Below are 21,003 nucleotides of genomic sequence, written 5' to 3' on the forward strand. Positions count from 1 at the left end.
GGTCATGGGCACATGCCTGGGTTGTGGGCTACGTCCCCATTAGGGGATGTGCAGGAGGCAGCCAATAAATGATTCTCTCTCATCATTGATGTTTCTATCTCTCTCTCCCTCTTCCTTTCTCTCTGAAATCAATAAAAATATATTTTTAAAAAAAAAAAAAAGAGCAAGCACTACCCAAAAATGTGACAAATCGACTTCTCTGCTCCATTTGCTCATACTCCCATTTAAGGAAAAGTGAAACACTGACATGGAAAATGAGAAGCGACAGGAGGGAGGCAATCTGGCCAGATGCAGCTTCACTCCCTGAGAGACTCCTCAGTGCCAGGGGGACCCTAAGCAACTCATTCCAGAGTGCTAGTTGGGAAGACCTGCCAGGGCTCACCACACATATTTCTGAAATGTCTTCCTTCCACAGGTCAAGGTTGTAAATACAGAAATATGAAGTTATACACACAGGAAAAAAGTGTTGAAAAATAGCAGGAAGAGTGGCTGTAGAAGAAAAACAACTGCAAGGCAAGGGTGGACACCATGTCAGTGAGCTCCGAGCAAAAATGGAAGTAGTGACACTGAAAGCTCTGCCATCACCCAGCTGGTGTGGCTCAGTGGTTGAGCCAGGAGGTTATGGTTCGATTCCCTGTCAGGGCACATGCATGGGTTATGGGCTCAATCCCAAGTAGGGGCTGTGCAGGAGGCAGCTGATTGATGATTCTCTCATCATTGATGTTTCTATCTCACTCTCCCTCTCCCATCCTTTCTCTGAAAATCAATAAAAACATACTTAAATAAATATATAAATAAATAAAGCTCTGTCATCACAAGTTACCTTGACCTCCCTCCATAGCGGACCTCTCAGTCCTGGGCCTGGTCATATGGACCTCAGGGTGCAGATCTCCTAGGGTTCCATTTTTGAAACTTTATATTTTGATGACCCTGGCCGGGTAGCTCAGTTGGTTAGAGCATCATCCTGATATGCCAACACTGCAGGTTCGGTACCCGGTCTGGGCACATACAAGAACCAACCAATGAATGCATAAACAAGTGAAACAACAAATCAATCTCTCTCTCTCTCTCTCTCTCTCTCTCTCTCTCTCTCTCCCCCACCTTCCTCTCTCTCTAAAATAATTTTTTTTTAAAAGAAACTTTATATTTTGACATAGTTGTAGATACACAGCAAATTGCAAAAATAGTGTAGAGAAGTCCTCCACCCCAGTTTCCCGGTGGTGTGTTGAGTAACTACCGAGCAATGTCAAAACCAGGAAACCCACATTGCACAGTCCACAGGCCTTATTCAACATCAACTGTCGTATATGCATTTGTTTCTCTGTGTGCACCTCATTCTCTGCAATATTATCATACGAGATTCCTATAACCTCCACCTTGACTCAGGTAGATTCCACCATCATGAAGACCTTCTTTTACAGTCACACCCCCTCATTGCCCACCTTTCTGACCCCTAGTAACCACTAATCTGTTCTCCACCTTTAGAATTTTGTCATTTTGACATTCTCATATAAATTGAATCCTATAATATGTATCATTTAGAGGCTGGCTTTTTTTCATTCAGCATACTTTCCTTGAGATCCATCCAAGCAGCTTTGTATAAGGACAGTTAGGTTTCTTTTGTAATTCTTTTTTTTTTTTGAAGAGAGGAAGAGAGAGAGGAAAAAACATCGAAACATCGATATGATAGAGATACATCGATCGGTTGCCTCCCATACATGCCCCATCCAGGGATCAAACCACTGACTATGTATGTGCCCTGACCGGGAATCAATCCTGAAACCTTGCCCATCCAGCTTGGATCAGTGGTTGAGCATCGACCTATGAACTAGAAGGTCACAGTTTGAATCCCGGTCAGGGCACATGCCCAGGTTGCAGGCTCAATCCCCAGTGTGGAGCATGCAGAAGGCAGCTGATCAATGATTCTTTCTCATCATTGATGTTTCTATCTCTTTCTCTCTCCCTTCCTTTCTGAAACCAATAAAATAATATATATATTTTTTGGTTAATCCTCACCCGAGGATATTTTTCCATTGGTTTTTAGGGAGAGTGGAAGAGAGAGGAGAAAGATAGAAACATCGATGTGAGAGAAACACATCGATTAGTTGCCTCCTGCATGAGACCTGACCAGGGCCCGGGCTGGGAAGGAGTCTGCAACCGAGGTATATGCCCTTGACCAGAATCGAACCCAGGACCCTTTAGTCCATAGGCCGACGCTCTATCCACTGAACCAAACTGGCTAGGGCAATAAAAATATATTTCAAAAACAACAACAACCTGAAACCTTTTGGTGAGCAGGACGATGCTCCAACCAACCGAGCCACCCGGACAGGGCCAGTTTGTTTCTTTTGATTGCTGCATGGAAACCATGATAAGGACATAGCAGAGTTTAACTATGCACCCACTAAAGGACATCTGGGTTGTTTACAGTTCTCAGCCATTACAAAAATGTGAACATTGCTGCACAGGTGTTTTGTGTAAACTTTTCTCTAGAAAGAGCAACCAGGGGTGTGTCCTATGGCAAGTCTATGTTTAATTTTTTTAGAAACTATTTCCCAGAGAGGATACATATTTCACATTCCCACGGGCAGTGTAGAAGATGCAATTCCTTCACACCTTCACAAGCATCTGGTGTTGCCATGTTTTTTACTCTAACTATCCTATTAGGTGAGTATTCCTATCAAAATCTCAGCAGGACTACTTGGTAGATAAGAACAAGCTTATTCTAAAAGTTATAGGAAAAGGCAAAGGAAGGAGAAGCACTTCAACACTGTTGGACAAGAGCAAAGTGGGAGGACTCCTCCATCTGGGCAGCTCAGTGAAGAAGGCTGTATGTTGTGGTATAGCACGGATTTAGACTTAGAGACCAACGCAGACCAGTATGCCCAGGAACAGACATTCCTAAATATGCCAGCTGAGCTCTGATGAAGGTGCAAAAGCAATTCAGTGGAGGAAGCAGTGTTTTAAAGAGTGCTGGAGCAACCAAACACCCATGAGCAGAAAATAAACCAGGACCAAAACTTCACAACTTATACAAGTATTAATGCAAAAGGAGCCCTATGTTAATATGGAGAAGGCGAGCCCTGGCCGGTGTGGCTCAGTGGTTGAGCATCGACCTATGAACCAAGAGGTCACCAGTTCGATTCCTAGTCAGAGTACATGCCCAGGTTGTGGGCTCAATCCCAAGTGGGGGGTGTACAGGAGGCAGTCGATTGATGATGTTTCTCTCTCATTGATGTTTCTATCTCTCTCTCCCACTCCCTCCCCCCCCCCCCCCCCCGCCAAAACCAATAAAAACATAAAATAAGAGGGGGAGGAGGGACACGTATCTGGGCTGTAAGTTTGATTCCGGGCCCTGGTTGGGGTTCTTGCAGGACTCAACCAATCAATATGTCTCTCTCACATAGATGTTTTTCTCTCTCTCTCCCCTTCCCTCCCTCTCTCTTTAAAAATCAATGGAAAAAACATCCTTGGGTGAGGATTAATAAAAACAAAAAAACAAAATGGAAAGGCCATATGCACAGTAACTGGGGTTTTCCAATGACTCCAAGCAGAATCAGAGTTTATGTTCTCCCACATTTTCTAATACAGAGTTCGGACAAACACAGCTAGCGCAGAGGGCACCCAGTGCAAAGCCTTCTTTCTGCCAATCAAACTATAAAGAGGTGAGCCCTAGCTGGTTTGGCCCAGTGGATAGAGCGTGGGACTGCAGACTGAAGGGTTCCAGGTTCAATTGCGGTCAAGGACACATGCCTGGGTTGTAGGTTTGACCCCCAGTAGGGGGCATGTAGGAGGCAGCCGACCAATGATTCTCTCTCATCACTGATGTTTCTATCTCTCTCTCCCTCCCCCTTCCTATCTGAAATCAATAAAAATATATTAAAAAATAAGCAACTATAAAGCAGTGACAGCCTACAGTTTGCTCAGCTGGGCCCACTGCTCTTAGATGCAGTTGCCATTCCCACATAAGTCTGGCAGTCCTGCAGGGTGTACTGTGCCTGACCCATGAGATGAAGACTTCTCTTCCTCAGTGAGCTTTTCCCACTACCGGCATAGCATCTGCTCCACACTCTGTACTTCAATGAATAGAAAGGAGTAACAAAGTCTCTTCAGAAACAGCTGAAGGGCTGAGAATGCTCAGTTGTGTCTGTGCACACAGGGACTTGTTTGCTACTGGCCTAGCCCAACAAGAGGACTTCAGTCAGGGATTCTGGGCATGAGCAAATCCAGGGCGGAAGCAGCTCTTTTCATGGCAGCACAGAGAGGTTCAGCTCAAAGGAAGATGCCATCTGGTAAATGCTTCCTGGTGGGCTCAAGCCTGCCCAGAAAGGTGGTCTCTGTCTTCATTGCAAAAAGCAACATAAGCAGAAAGACACAGATGTGCAGTGCTTCCCATGACCCAGAGTGCTCAGTCACAGTGAGAGTCAGTGGGAGTCCCTGCAAAATCACCAGGAATGAAACTCTGTCACACTCAGAAGTGTGCAGAACCACAAGTGAGGTCATGAACTTTAACATCATTGTAACCTCAGAAAACCATGGCTCAGAGGAGAGGACCGGTGGGAAGCCCACAGCATCCTTCCACAGTCCATGAGCACACCTGGGGTCCAAGGCTTGGACAGCCATCTGACAAACATGGACATCACTGCATCCAGCAGGGCAGTGAGACTTGGTGACAAATTGGGTTTGGACAGCCAACTAATCATCTTTGTCCACTCAGTATCACAAAGATTATTCATTCTTTTAAAGAGACAACCAGCCCTAGCTGGTTGGCTCAGTGGATAGAGCATCGGCCTGCAGACTGAAGAGTCCCGGGTTTGATGCAGGTCAAGGGCACATGCCCGGGTTGTGGACTCGATCCCCAGTAGCAAAAGGCAGCCAATCAATGGTTCTCTCTCATCATTGATGTTTCTATCTCTCTCTATTTCTCCCTTGCTCTCTGAAATAAATAAAAATATTTTTTTAAAAATAAAAAGAGTCCTAACCAGTTTGGCTCAGTGGATAGAGCGTTGGCCTGCGGACTCAGGGGTCCCAGGTTCGATTCCGGTCAAGGGCATGTACCTTAGTTGCGGGCACACATCCAGTGGGGAGTGTGTGCAGGAGGCAGCTGATCGATGTTTCTAACTCTCTATCCCTCTCCCTTCCTGTCTGTAAAGAATCAATAAAATATTTAAAAAATTAAAAAATAAAATAAAAAGACAACCAGAAGTTGAACCATCACATGCACAGTGATGGGTCCCAGCCTGGTCTGTCACAGCTCACAGCAGACCTTAGGCTCCGGTACCCTCAGGCCTGGCCCATCTCCACCATCTGCACACCTGGCCCATCAATGGACAGAACCAGAGGTGTTTTTCATATTCCTTCAGAGGGAAATGGACAGAAATGGAGGGATAGAGGGAAAGAGAGAGGAAGAGAAACACCGATTTGATGTTCCACTTATTTATGCATTCATTGTTTGAGTCTTGTACATGCCCTGACCAGCAACCTTGGCATATTGGGACAACACTCTAACCAACTGAATTACCCAGCCAGGGCAGACACCAAATTTTTTAAAAATGGATATATATATTTTTAAACATATTTTTATTGATTTCAGAGAGAAAGGGAGAGGGAGAGATAGAAACATCAATGATGAGAGAGAATCATTGATTGGCTGCCTCCTGCACGCTCCTACTGGGATAGAGCCTGCAACCAGGGCAAGTGCCCTAACTGGAAAATGAACTGTGACCTTCCAGTTCATAGGCTGACCCTCAACCACTGTACAACACTAGGTGGGCAAATTTTTCAACTATAAAATAGTGCCTCATTTAAAAAGCAGATCTCAATCGCCACAGCTAGGCAGTGGGTGGAGGAAGAGTCAGAGCGGGTCTGGCATACAGGACTCCAGGGTAGGGGGTCCCTGGAACCTGGCCTGGAAAGTACTCTTGAAGAGCCCCTATCTTTGAGGGTGTGTCTCTCGACAACTCACTCTAACTCACTCTACTAACATCTCTAAAGACACCCAGGTCTTGCCCTGCCCGTTGTGGCTCAGTTTGTTGGGCATTGTCCTGTGCACGAAACAGTCACCAGTTCAATTCCAAGTCAGAGCACATGCTCAGGTTGCAGATCAATTGCCCATAGGGGGCATGCAGTAGGCAGCTGATTGATGTTTCTCTCTGAATTGATGTTTTTCTCTCTTTCCCTAAAACCAACAAAAACAGCCCTGGCCAGTTTGGCTCACAGGTTGGAGTGTCAGCCTGCAGACTGAGGGGTCACAGGTTTGATTCTGGTCAATGACACATGTCTGGGTTGCAGGCTCTATCCCCGACCACAGGCGGGAGGCACCAGTTGATGTGTCTCTCTCTCTGTCTCTCCCTCTCCCTTCTACTCTCTCTAAAAAAAAAAAAAAAAAAAAAAAAACCAATGGGAAAAATATCCCAGGATAAAGATTAACAAAAATAAAATAGAATATACAAAAACATATTAAAAACATAAAAAGACACCGAGTTCTTTGGAAAATTCCTTCTAAGGAAAGCTTGCTCTTCATGTGGAAGGTAGCTCTTCTGATCTTGATTGTTTGTGTCTACAAGGTAGCACCAGCGAGGACCATTCTTACAGTGTAATACAGCCCTTTCCTGAGCTTTGTTAGAAATTATACCTTAATTTTAAAACTGGAGAGCTTGCAGAGCTTATAAAATGCTTCCACATGCATCAGTCCATCTGACCTGCTCAACAATGTGTGTGGAAAGGCCTTGCCATGCCCGCTGGAGGCCATCTCAGGCAGAATCTCAGCACCAGGGACGAGGCATAGCAATGCCACCTGCAGTGAGTTACACCAAGACTGCTGTGTTGTTCCTGTCAAAAATGCTTGACTCAACCTATTTCTGAGGACACAGAACAGCATCCTTAAATGAAACTGGTCTATAAAAGTGTCTTGGCGCCCTAACCGGTTTGGCTCAATGGATAGAGCATCAGCCTGCAGACTCAAGGGTCCCAGGTTCGATTCCGGTCAAGGGCATGTACCTTGGTTGCAGGCACATACCCAGTAGGGGGTGTGCAGGAGGCAGCTGATCGATGTTTCTCTCTCATTGATGTTTCTAACTCTCTATCCCTCTCCCTTCCTCTCTCTAAGAAATCAATAAAATATATATATTTTTAAAAAGTGTCTTGGCCACACATAAAAAAAGACAGAGAACTGGACCCAGGCTGGAAGAGACCAAAGAGACAGGACAACTAAATGTGCTATGTTGGCGCACTAAATCCTGGACCAGAAAAGGAATATCCATGGACACTTACAGCCTGGTAACAGCCATGTCAGCCTTCGAAAGCTTGGGGGAAGCTATAAAGGAACTCTTCTGACTGCTTTACAATGCTTTTATAAGTCTGAGATTATTTTACTTCAAAATGAGAGGTTAAAAGAAAAGTTTTGCCCTTAGTCACATACAATCAAATTCAACTATCCGTATCCTAGACAACAGATATACATCCCAAATGGTAAGAAAACTTTAAAAGGGAAAATAAATACACAGATGAATAGTTCTCTTAGAACCAAAATACATTGAAAAAAAAGTGTCTCCCTCATCTACAATACCTAAAATACAACTAGAATTCTGATTAAAGAAAAGCTAAAAATGGATCTTACACAGCTAGGACATGAAGAGATATTTGAATGCCCATTATTCACAATTGCCAGAAGTGTCCATCCACAGATGAATGGATAAACAAAATGTAGTCTATCTATACAATGGATTATTATTCAGTCTTTAAAAGGAAGGAAATTCTGCTCAGTGAAATAAGTCAGATACAACAGAATAAATACTATATGATTCCATTTATATGAAGTCCCTAGAATAGTTGAATTCACAGACAGAAGGTAGAAGGATGGGTGCCAGGGACTGGAAAAGGAGAATGGAGAGTTAGTGTTTAACAGGGACAGAGTTTCAGTTTAAGATGAGAAAGTTCTGGAGATGGATAATGGTGATGGTTGACCAACAATTAGAATGTACTTAATGCCACTGACCTGTACACAGAAAAATGGTTAAAATGGTAAATTTTATATTATATGCATCCTTCTCTACAATAAAAATAAACATACCATATCTATACACACAAACACAAAAAGAATATCTTACCAAAGTAGCTCAAAAGAAAACAATTCCATGTCACCTTTACTGGGTCATTTCCATTAAAAAATAAAAAAAGGGCCATAACTGGTTTGGCTCAGTGAATAGAGCATCAGCCTGTGGACTGAAGGGTCCCAGGTTCGATTCCAGTCAAGGGCATGTACCTTGGTTGTGGGCACATTCCCGGTAGGGAGTGTGCAGGAGGCAGCTGATTGATGTTTCTATCTCATTGATGTTTCTAACTCTCTATCCCTTTCCCCTCTGTAAAAAATCAATAAAATACATAAAATAAAATAAAATTAAATTAAAAAAGGAAAGAAAAAGAAATTGTGTGGAAGCCAGTCGAGAGGTCATTTTCAAGGGTGGCAAACAAAGAACCTCCCTCAGTGCAACAGACACATCAGTTTTCAAGTTGTCCTGCTCCACCCTCCATCTGGGTTACCCTTCAACCAGGACAGTATATATAGACACATACAACAGCACAATCAATTAGGTCATTCAAGACTGAAAACATCATCATGGCCTGACCTGCCACTTGTATTCCTAATTGCTTTTCTTTTTTTTCTTTACTATTCCCCTGACTTTTTAAAATTAAAAACTTTGTTTCTTGAGGACAGCACCATGATGAATAGTTTTTAAGCTGACCTTGCTTCTAGCTTTTATCTGCTAAACAATGATTCTCTGTGTGCTAAGAGCACCATCACCTGTGACAGGTGTTGAGATGGAGAAACAGTAGAGACGAACGACTGGAGAAAAAGAAAATGCCTATGAGCATAAGTGTAAGGTTCTGGGATAACAAACATAAGCAGCATGATCCACCTAGAAAAGGACTATTTTTTTAAAAAAATATATTTTATTGATTTTTTACAGAGAGGAAGGGAGAGGGATAGAGAGTTAGAAACATCGATCAGCTGCCTCCTGCACGCCCCCCCACTGGGGACATGCCCGCAACCAAGGTACATGCCCTTGACTGGAATCGAACCTGGGACCCTTGAGTCCGCAGGCCGACGCTCTATCCACTGAGCCAAACCGGTTAGAGCTAGAAAAGGACTATTTTGAAAGAGTTGAAACCCTTCTCCCCTCACAGAAGCAGCGGAGGAGAGTGCTCACCATCCATTTCCACTAGAAGCTGGTTGAGGGTCTGCTCCTCCTCTGTGTTGGAGAAGCCAGACATGGTGGTGGAGCGCTTCTTGCCCACGGCGTCAATCTCGTCAATGTAGACAATGCAGGGGGCCCGGGCGCGGGCCTCCTTGAAGAGGCTCCGCACACGGGCAGCGCCAAGGCCTGAAGGGACACAGAGGATCAGAAAGCGGACAGGTAATGGGAGATGAACCCTACTCTTGGGTCAGGGGCCAAAGGTGCTCAGCAAGGACGGTGGAACCTCAGCAAGCATCCACTCATGCAAAGAAAACGAGTGGAGGTCACCCTAGAGCAGTGGTTCTCAACCTGTGGATCGTGACCACCGGGAAAACACATATAGCATATCAGATATTTACATTATGATTCATAAGAGTAACAAAATTACAGTTATGAAGTAGCAACGAAAATAATTTTATGGTTGGGGGTCACCACAACATGAGGAACTGTATTAAAGGGTCGCGGCATTAGGAAAGTTGAGAACCACTGCAGAGGATGCTCACCTTCCTGAACCACAAGCTTTAAAGAACATCATCACCCAATTCTATATATAAATACAATGTTTCCCATAAATCAGGTTTCGTTTTTCCTTCTCTATTCCCCCCATTTCCTCATTAATTCAGTCACTTAAGGGAGAACGTGTGAAAGGAGGGCCATCATGAACAAGTAGTCAGGCGAGCCTGTTTGTAGCCCCCAAGCAATGCCTACCTCCAATGACCTCCACGAACTCTGGGCCAGCCATCGCCAAGAAGGGCACCTGGGCCTCTGTCGCCACGGCCTTGGCCAGCAGGGTCTTTCCACAGCCAGGAGGTCCAAGCAAAAGCGCACCCTTTGGAACTTTGGCACCAAGTTGAAGGAAGCGCTCTGGGCTCTAGAAATAATGTGACACAACAGATTTTTCTAACGTAATTTTCAAGAAACTGATCCCTTGAAGGTCAATTCATGTGTTGACATGAATCAGCAATGGTGCACATGGTTCTGGGAAAAGCCAGTGTCCCAGAGGCTCTGGGTACGATCAGTGATCAGCTATCAGCCCTTCTGCTGATCAAAACTGTGCATTTAGCTTGTATAGTGCATGTTGTCCCCCACCTCAGCACGGAGAGCTCATCACGCAGCACACACATCTGATCAATGTAGTTCTCACCATCTCCTGTTCAGAACCTGTGCTTACCTTCAGATAATCCACAAACTCTTTGACCTCCAGTTTGGCTTCATGCATCCCTGCCACATCCTTGAAGCTGACTCCCTTCCCCGTCTTGCCATCCACAATTGTGAAACGAGCCATTCTAAGCTGATTCTGGGTAGAAAGAACAAAAGGCAGCGAGCTGTGCACTCCCAGAGCTAGAAGATGAGTGCTTCAGTGCTGGCTCCACCTGTGCCGCCCCTTCGTCCCCACCACCCATTTCTGGAGGATCTCATGGAACCCTCCTCCTACCACCCAGAAGGACCAGCCCACACCCTCTCCACTCATGCAGACAGATGGCAGTTAAGGTCATATTTCAGACATACAAGGGGAAATGTTTATTTTACATCATTTACTGTAAGAAAGCTCTCTAGCATCTAGCAATTTGCCTTAAAAAAATAAAACCAGCCCAGCCAGGTGTGCCTCAGTAACTGAGCATTGACCTGTGAACCAGGTCACAGTTCCATTCCCAGTCAGGACACATGCCCAGGTTGCCGGCTCGATCCCAGTGTGGGGCATGCAGGAGGCAGCTGATCAATGATTCTCTCTCATCATTGATGTTTCTATCTCTCTCTCTCCCTCTCCTTTCCTCTCTGAAATCCATAAAAATATATTAAAAAATAAAATAAAACCCAAAACTCCCACACACAAATTAGGTAATTTAACAATGTCTTTTTTTTAAATCCTCACCTGAGGACATTTTTCCATTGATTTTTAGAGAGTGGAAAAGAGAGGGAAAGACAGAGAGAAAAATCAATATGAGAGAAACACATCGATTAGTTGTCTCCTGCACACGCCCTGACCAGGGCCAGGGCTGAGAGGAGCCTGCAACCGAGGTACATGCCCTTGACCAGAATCAAACCCGGGACCCTTCGGTCTGCAGGCCAATGCTCTATCCACTGAGCCAAACTGGCTAGGGCTTAACAATCTCTTGCATTATTTTATATTCCATATGACTTTCCCACTACCGTGTAAATTTTTTTCTGATTGTAAAAGTAATGTAAATGCTGATGATGTATTATAGAATTTTACACCTGAAACCTATATAATTTTATTAACCAATGTCACCCCAATAAATTCAATTTAAAATTTAAAAAGTAATATAATAACACTCAATTCTGGGGAGTTTTGGTATAAATGTTAATAGGTAAATTTCTGGAGAGCAATCTGGCAGGATAGCTAAAGGTTCTAGAAAGATGTGTAAACTTCAGCCAATCTACTTAGTAAGGTACATGAGGCAAATAATTAGGCACTCAAAAGATGCATGTGCATAGAATTCGTCAGAGTATTTTTTAAATACAACAACAAGAAAAAAATATAGCCATAAATATGCAAGAATTATCAAATTGGTTGAGCAAAATATGGCACATCCCCACGAGACACCATGCTGCTATTAAAAGTAAGGCTGTTGCCGAAACCGGTTTGGCTCAGTGGATAGAGCGTCGGCCTGCGGACTGAAGGGTCCCAGGTTCGATTCCGGTCAAGGTGTACCTGGGTTGCGGGCACATCCCCAGTAGGAGATGTGCAGGAGGCAGCTGATCGATGTTTCTCTCTCATCGATGTTTCTAACTCTCTATCTCTCTCCCTTCCTCTCTGTAAAAAATCAATAAAATATATTAAAAAAAAAAAAAAAAAGTAAGGCTGTTGGGGACCCTTTCCCCCTCCCTACGTGGGAGTTCATTCTGTGGGACTCTTTCCTCTCCCCATGTGGGTGTCTGTATTTGTTCTTCAATAAATCTCCACCTTTGCTATACCAGAAGAAAAAAAAAAAAGTAAGGCTGTTAAGTCTTGAGCTACAGACATAGGAATGTGGTCCTAGTCTAAGTGGACACTAGGAGGTGACACTGTGTCCTGATACAGGGCCCCTCCTGGTACCTCCTTGTCACAGATCCTAGGGAGGAAGCAGGAGATGCCTTCTGCAGACTTTGCCCCCACTCCCTGGCCCCTCTGATGGGGGTGGGAAATGAATGTTATGACGAATGCCATAACAACAGAATATTTTTAAAGTGTATTATGGATGTTCTTTTAAAGACAACCTTTAAAATTTCTTAGTGTAGCCAGTAGGGAAACCAAAAACAGTCATGCCCAGCTAATGTTGAAAACCGGAGAATAAGCTGTCCTATAAACTCCCTTGACTCAGCCATCCAACAAGTCAAGGAAAAGGGCCCTCAGGTAAAAGTGGTTACTGTACACCCTCCAGTCAGCCAAACAGAAGGAAAGATGAACTGCCAAATTAAGGGTCCAGGCTGGCCTCTGCAACAGGTTCATTTTCACTGTACACTTATTCTGTTGTTTATGGGAAACGCATTCAGCCAGAACAAACACACAAATCCTAACACTGCAAGTTCAATGAGATGTGATTTGTGCAACTTACAAAAGCACTGAATCCTCCTTCCCTTCCTGTCATTCCAGTCAAACGAAAAACATACCACAGGATGGCCAAGCCCACCGCTGTCATTCCCAAGGCGTAGAGGGCACTAGTGCAAGAAAGAGAGGCAGTTACAGGCTCAGAAGTGGCAGCCAAGCAGCTAACAGTCACGCTTTATAAAGTCAGGGACCAGGGACCACGGACATTTCAAAGATGAGAAGAGCTACCCCTCCCTCTAGAGCAACATGTAGAACAAATGGTTGTGAAAATGGGTTTCCTTGTCCAGTTCTCACCTATTACCCTCTTTCATAAAGTTTTTCCAGTGTCAGATGGAGTTAGAAACTCTAGAGATACAGTATATATAACCTTGGCATGAAGCCATAATAGCTGATGCCACACACTCATTCTATTATCTAGAGCAGCGGTTCTCAAACGACCCTTTCACAGGGGTCGCCTAAGACCATTGGAAAACACATATATAATTACATATTGTTTTTGTGATTAATCACTATGCTTTAATTATGTTCAATTTGTAACAATGAAAATACATCCTGCATATCAGATATTTACATTACGATTCATAACAGTAGCAAAATTACAGTTATGAAGTAGCAACGAAAATAATTTTATGGTTGGGGGGGTCACCACAACATGAGGAACTGTATTAAAGGGTCGCAGCATTAAGAAGGTTGAGAACCACTGATCTAGAGCCTTGTGATAATTAACAAACCAACCAGAGCAGGTTTTCACATTCGATAAATTTCATTTTCAAAAGTAGGCCATTAAATCAGTGGATAGGGAGTCAGCCTGTGTACTGAAGGATCCCGGGTTCAATTCCTGTCAGGGGCACATGCCCAGGTTGCAGGCTTGATCCCCAGAAGGGGATGTACAGGAGGCAGCGGATAGATGATTCTCTCTCATCGTTGATGTTTCTCTCTCCCACTCCCTTCCACTCTCTGAAATCATTAAAAGTATATTTAAAAAAAAAAAAAAGTAGGTTGTTAATTTTGGTTAGTAAGGCAGGATAAGCCTAGAACAAATAGTACACCCTGGGATGTCAACCCTCCACGTGAAGAGGGGAAGCCACCCATCTGCCCTGTACCCCTATTATACCTATAGTAAACCAGAGGCGCAGCCTCAGAGCCCTGAGCCTTCAGGAGCCAGTAGGTTATAGAATTTAAAGGCACAGATCATTTCACAGATGTGCTTGCCAGTCACTGAGTCTTATAAGAATTACAAAGCATGTCCATGAGCCAACAGTAAATCTCTCTGTACATGGCCTTCAGCCACTGTTAGTCCCAGCATATAGTTAGAGCCCCCCTGACTGTGCTGATTGATCTGCTCCCACTAAAGAGTCTGCTGGCGTATGGCCTACAGTCTCTATTTCTCTTTGCAACACTGAATCAAGAATTTCTGCTGGTTATACGTGTTTTTCCCCTTTCTAATCTACTTTCCTATTCGAAGAAGACAGCAACCCCATAATGTGCTAAATTCATAAATACAACCAGACAAGTAAAGCAAGTAACTAAGATAAATTTCACACATTTCCAAATTTCTCAGGATTATATACATTATTTATCCTCCCACAAGGGGGTCTGTTAACTGTAGGAAGGCCAATTTGAAATTTTTGCTTGTAGTTTGTTTCTTGCATTACAAAGCCAAGCCTGGTTTAGTTCAAGGACCAACAAAGTTGACACATACTTTCCAAAGAATCCTGTACGCTTATAGGAAACCGGGATCCTGTCCTTGCCTTCGATATTCAGCTCATCTTCAGCCGCTCGAAGCTTCTCTTCAAATTTGTCGATGTTTGCGACCTGCATTCGGTACATCAAAGCCAGCCTCTGGGGGCAGAAGGCACAGGGCCTGTGAGTGATGCCGATTCCTCAAACATACAAATGTCATTCAGAAACTACATCCACATCTAAAAAACTTTCGTTGTCTCAAACACAATTACATCAAAATTTTAACAGCTACGCTTTCTCTTATTTTCACAAATAGGAACATTTTAAGAAAATGGAGAGAGGCATTTGCATTTTAAACTCAGCACCCTGCCCCACACAGCTGTGTGCAGAGCACAGAGATAGTGACAATTCTGCAGTACTGGATTGGGGACACAGTCCACTACCGAAGGCAAAATATGAAGGTGTGTGTTTAACCACTGACTGAATCTGAAATTCAACTAAGTGGGTGTCTTTGTTCTCAGTAAACCTTTCCTGGACATAGAAGAAACTGCCTCCGCCAGATACAGTCTTTTGAGAAAGGAAACTAAAAACCAGTCTAGGAATCCATACTGAGTCCCCAAGTCTGTTCTCAATGAGTTGAACTCATCACAGGGATTGATCGTTCCTGGGCTAGCTAGTCTGAAGCTTCCACAGAATAAATATCTGTGCAACCCTCTAGGGGAGGAGCATAAATCCCACATCATTTTCCTAAGATCCTGCTCCACATGCTTTCCAAAGTTAAATCGTTCCAAGCTCAGATTCTAAACACACTCTGGAATCTAAACTGAGCAACTAGATTTACCCCTGGACCTTAAGAGTCTCAAAAAATCTCTTGTGGAGAAACTGTCACTCACAGTCCAATTGGCCGGGCTCCACTTTGTGGGGTAATAGGCCAGATGGAGAGGCAGACAAGAGGACCAACCAGTCACAATATAGTGACCATGACCTGTGCTGGAACACCCACTTGCCTCAGCTGCTGAATAATGTAACAGATCCCATATGTTTGATTTGGATTTCTTCAATGCTTTGATCACTCATACCGGGCTTAACCATGTAAATGGGGTCACAACTTAATTGAAGGGAAAAACGTAGAAATGACCCCCTTTCTATGCCAAGATCCAGGAGCACAATATATGATTCCAGAAGCCAATTCAACTCCCATGTCCTCTTTAAAACTGGTCACCTGGGCCTGAATCATCCTCTCACTTCTGTAAGGCCCTGTAGCAGCCACCCAGATCACTCAATACTCAGAGACAAGCAGCACCCATCATCACCGCTTTTTTTTTTTCTTTTTTATTGTGGAGAGAGAGAGACAGAAACAGAGAAAAAAACATCGATTTGTTGTTCCACTTATTTATGCATTCACTGGTTGATTCTTGCATGTGCCCTGACCAGGGATCAAACCCCCAACCTTGGCATATTGGGATAATGTTTTAACCAACTGAGCTACCTAATGAGGGCATCACCATTCATTTCTGAAGTGTGCTGGAATTTAACTTTTACTTTCAGCAGACTATGTGTTGATCCTATCATCCCAACTAAATTACAAGCCCTTATAAGTGACAACCAGCTGCAAACACCATGCTAGATATCTGATGTAAGCGTCACTGGGTTGTGCTGTACTCACAGCCAAGCATCTTAGGGCAGGATGAGCACTCCAGTGACACCTCAACCATATTAAAAAACCAGAGTAGAGAATGTAGTGCACATGGGGCATGCTGTGGGAGCATGATGTAAGGGAGAGAATACTCCCTTCCTCTCTGAAATCAATAAAAATATATTTAAAAAATAAAAAAATAAAGTCCTGGGTGAAAAAAGACAAAAGAAAAAAAAATTCTGATGTCAATGTTACCTTTCTGGGGCCAAACTATGGTGCTGTGGCTACCGGAGAATGAAAAGAATGGAATCAGAGATTGGAGAGTGATTCATTTTCACCCAAACTTTTGGGGCCGTTTCCATACGCCTCACCTCATTTCCCAGCAGTGCCAGACAACTAGGCCACTGACACTAGGATGTGTCTCTCCCAATCTTTGATGCCTAACCTTGTACCTGGTATGAAATCCCACAATGCTGACCCCTCTGCAGTGTCTGCCACCTCCTCTGGCTAGGGCACCACTTTCTAGTTCTGACTATGCTGGGGTTCTCTCCTGAGGTGAGGAGGATGTCTGAGCTAGGAAATGAAAAAGGTTCCTTGTTCCCTTTCTTTTTTGCTCTTGTTGGAGGACCAGCCCTTGCAGACTCTAGTCTTTTAGCCACTCCCTCACAGTACTGTTAGTTTCTTGCCCCCATTCTAAACCCCCAAGAGATTTCTGCTTCACCAACCACTAGTCACCTCATATCACCTGCATTTGCCAAAAGCTACCCCGTCTGTTAACCTCTGGCCAGCACCACACCACACACCTCAACAGAATGAACAAATGCTCAGGACTGCAGCTGGCTCCTCTCCCCTTAGTACCAGGGAGTCACCACTATGACCACCCTGTCACTACTTCTAACTCTTCCTTTTGATGTGCAGACATCATGGCAGCTGTGGACCCCACTAGCTTCTATTGGAGACAACACTGCCTTTCCCCATTTTAAGCTCCATCTTAGTGGGCTACCACTCAAAAACCTCCAACAAATCCTCCTTTAAATAAAGATACATCTTCTTTTAAGAAAACATAAAATATGACAACCAAAAAAATGAGAGTGGGCAGGGACTGAGTGAAAAGGAGGATACACACTCGTCTCCAGGTCTTTCCATGCTTGTGCCCTTGTCATCACTCACAGGTCGCCCGAATACCACGGCTCCAGGGTGCAGGTACACTTCCACCACGTCGCTCTCAGGTACCACCTGGACCCGCTGCACCTCGCCTTTGGCCAGCATCTCGTTGACAAAGTCATTCCAGGAAATGTTGCCCCCACTGCTGCTAAATGCATTCAGCAGGCTCATGACAACAGCGATGATGAACAACGTGCGCAGCCTCTCACGGTACATCTGGTCCTCTCTCTCCTTGCGCTTCCTCTCCTCTGTGAGTAGGGATCAGGAGTGTTAGACGTAGGCCACAGGCCAAGTGCACCCTCTATGCTTTAGATCCTTTCATCAGCAAAGCTCAACATTAAGACAGTAGTCTCATCTTCCATAAGATCCTACATTTTGGCTTATTTTTCAACAAAGTGATTCAAGACAAACGGTAATCACAAGCTATTCAAAGTCACCAACATTCCATTCAGAGGTCCCACCAGCTTAGAAAATATGAAACCATTTTTAACATAAAAAAGCTTTCCAGGCCCTGGTCATATGGCTCAGTTGGTTTAAGCATCATCGTATACACTGAAGGAAAGCCAGTTTGATTCCCAGTTAGGGCACATACCCAAGTTGCAGGTTTGAGCTCCGGTCAGGAGACAACTGAACGATGTCTGTCAGTCTGTCTGTCTGTCTCTCTCCCTCTCACTCTCTAATATCAGTAAAAACATTAAAAAACAAAACAAAAAACCTCCCAGGACCACCACAAAGTGCAGCTACACAGTAAACTCCTTCACTAAAAACATATCTGACCCAAGCCATAATAAAGTCAGGTACTTCAGGTTCCAGGTTTGATTAGATACTAAACATCATCAACAGAGTATTTATGACACATGTGTAAGTATTAATAACAATAAAACAAATGTTTTACCACCACCTACCTTAAGAAATAAAATCTTTCCTGCCTGGCCAATGTGGCTCAGTGGCTGAGCGTTAACCTATTAACCAGGAAGTCATGGTTAGACTCTGGTCAGGGCACATGCCTGGGTTGTGAGCTTGACCCCCAACAGGGAGTATGAAGAAGATAGCCTATCAATGATTCTTTCTCATCACTGATGTTTCTATTTCTGTCCCTCTCCCTTCCTCTCTGAAATAAAAAAATTATTTTTTAAAAATGATAATAAATTAGCCCTAGCCAGTTTGGTTCGGTGGATAGAGCGTTGGCCTGTGGACTGAAGGGTCCTGGGTTTGATTCCAATCAATGGCACATGCCCGGGTTGCGGGATCGAGGCAGCAGATCCAAGATTCTCTCTCATCATTGATGTTTCTATCTCTCTCTCCTTTTCCCTTCCTCTCTGAAATCAATAAAAATATATTTAATAATAATAATAATAAATTAAAATAAAGGAAATAATACCTTTCCGATGCCTCTGAAGACTCCATGTGCCCTCCCCGCAACCACTATGTTACACTTGATATTTATCATAATGAGTAACATTCAAATAAGTTATATGTCATTCATCACAATAACATTTGAAAAGGGCAAAATAGCCCTGGCCAGTTGATTGGAGCATCATCCCGTACACTGTAGGGTCCCTGGCTCGATTTCCAGTCAGGGCACATGCCTAGGTTGTGGGTTTGGTCCCCGGTCAGGGCAAATACTGGAGGCAGCCAATGGATGTACCTCTCTCACACAGATTTCTTCTCTCTCTCTCTCTCTCTCTCTCTCTTTTACTCTCTCTAAAAATAATTAAATATATGTTTAAAGTGCAAGATATACTGTTTAGTCACTAGACATATACTGGGGTCCACTTAATTCTGGGAACTACTTAATTCTAGACTATTCTTTTTTTTTAAAATATATTTTATTGATTTTTTTACAGAGAGGAAGGGAGAGGGATAGAGTTAGAAACATCGATGAGAGAGAAACATCGATCAGCTGCCTCTTGCACACCCCCCACTGGGGATGTGCCCGCAACCAAGGTACACGCCCTTGACCGGAATCGAACCTGGGACCCTTGAGTCCGCAGGCCGACGCTCTATCCACTGAGCCAAACCGGTTAGGGCTAGACTATTCTTAAAGAACAATTCTTTCTCAGATCCATCAGATAACACCACCACCACCACCACATTGCATTACTCAGTTATTTTTTTTTTTAAATTTTTAAGTTGATTTCAGAGAGGAAGGGAGAGGGAGAGAGAGACAGAAACATCAATGATCAGAGAGAATCATTGATTGGCTGCCTCCTGCACGCTCCCCACTGGTGATCAAGCCTGCAACATGGGAATGTGGCCTTGGCCAGAAACGAACCTGGGACCCTTCAGTCCGCAGGCCAATGCTCTATCCACTGAGCCAAACAAGCTAGGGCGCATTACTCAGTTATTAATACCCCACTTAGGATATAGATAGCTTCAAGTTCAGTTCTTGGGAATGGAAAAAGACAGAAAACTCAACACCGGATCTAGAGTCATGAGGAAACCTCGGGAGAGGTGAGTCAACCTCAACACATGGTGGACAGAATAACACTCCAGGAAGAAGGGAATGAGGGAGAAACTTTTGGGGAGGAACAGAAAGCACGTGCAGGGGTCACTTCTCTCTGGCCCAGAGCAAAGCTGGGAAACAGTTCTACAAGTGGCTGGATTTTAGTGACCCACCAAAGGCCAGACCACACGGTCTTCTGCCCAAGTCCCCTAACCAGATAAGCCCCCTCCTCTGCTGAGGTGGAGGGAAAGGTGCTGTATTTTAATTATATGGTGCTCTCCATGGTCATGGCCCACTTACCCCAGTCCTTACAACCATCCGGCACCTCTGTTTACAAAAAGAGGCCCTAGAACTACTCCTGTGGAGCTCACCTGTGCAGTGTGGGTCATCCTCCCCAACACTCCAACTAGATTTTACCAGACCTGTTGTTAATGATGCCCACTGAGAAATGCAAGCAATCTTTCACCATGTTTTGCCCAAGATGGGTCCAGATCTATCTCAGCAGCCAAAACTTCAGCCACTTATTTGTCCTCCCAAAATCCATGTGTTCCTTCATGCACAAACGTGCACATCCACTTAGGGGAAGCAAGAGAGGACCCAGGACAAATGCAGGGTTCAGCCCAAAGCCTGGGGTGGGAGGTCCACAGCAAGCTACACATGTAGTCACTTCTCCAAGGACAAGAGCACAGGTGGAACTCTGTGCACCTGCTCCTCTCTGCACTACCTAGAGGTATCACCACAAACACACCATCTTTCTCTCCAACAATCAGAGGAATTCAAAAGCATTTTAAATCAGTTTAAAACTCAAGTGACAAAACAGAGAACAGAACAAATAAAGAATTCAAAAATTGAAAAAAACACACACAAATGAAACCCACTGAGAAGGCTGTCCTAGTAATCGTTTTGGAAACATGATGGTAAATATGGTATTTCGTATCTTGTTATAATAGATTATAGTAATAAACCTAATATTTAAAGTTCATACTCACAAAAGGCAGCTAAATAAAGGCTACAAATTATTTTGGAAAGCAAATTTATGTTCTCAGGTGAGTATTAATTACTTAGAAACCATCTATTTCAAATATTTTATTTTCAATCTTGTTTTCTAATAAGTAACACTGACAGTCATCAAACCACAACACACTGACCTGAACGAAGTTCATGCCAACATCTCTCCTTTAGAGGCTTTATATGATCACAATGTCTATTTTCGATACATTTAAGATGCTGAACTTGTAAATCCCCCGTTCCTGACTGGGTGGCTGCAGTGCACAAATCAACTGTTGTT

At 43.9% G+C, this 21,003-nt stretch overlaps 1 protein-coding gene across 2 annotated transcripts in view; it reads right to left on the reverse strand.

Annotated features, from left to right (window-relative positions):
• SPG7 (SPG7 matrix AAA peptidase subunit, paraplegin) overlaps positions 1-21,003 on the reverse strand; it is a 44,107-nt gene that overhangs the window by 17,801 nt on the left and 5,303 nt on the right. For both annotated transcript variants that reach the window (XM_070398872.1, XM_070398871.1), the window contains exons 4-9: positions 17,276-17,517; positions 14,489-14,628; positions 12,794-12,896; positions 10,408-10,533; positions 9,945-10,107; positions 9,210-9,383 (exon numbers count right to left, since the gene is read on the reverse strand). In XM_070398872.1, the coding sequence (XP_070254973.1) occupies positions 9,210-9,383; positions 9,945-10,107; positions 10,408-10,533; positions 12,794-12,896; positions 14,489-14,628; positions 17,276-17,517 (948 nt within the window). The remainder of the gene's footprint in view (positions 1-9,209; positions 9,384-9,944; positions 10,108-10,407; positions 10,534-12,793; positions 12,897-14,488; positions 14,629-17,275; positions 17,518-21,003) is intronic.

The sequence above is a fragment of the Myotis yumanensis genome, unplaced genomic scaffold (assembly GCF_028538775.1).
Source record: "Myotis yumanensis isolate MYYU_CA2020_CCGP unplaced genomic scaffold, mMyoYum1.0.hap1 SCAF_18, whole genome shotgun sequence".
Lineage (NCBI taxonomy): Eukaryota > Metazoa > Chordata > Mammalia > Chiroptera > Vespertilionidae > Myotis > Myotis yumanensis.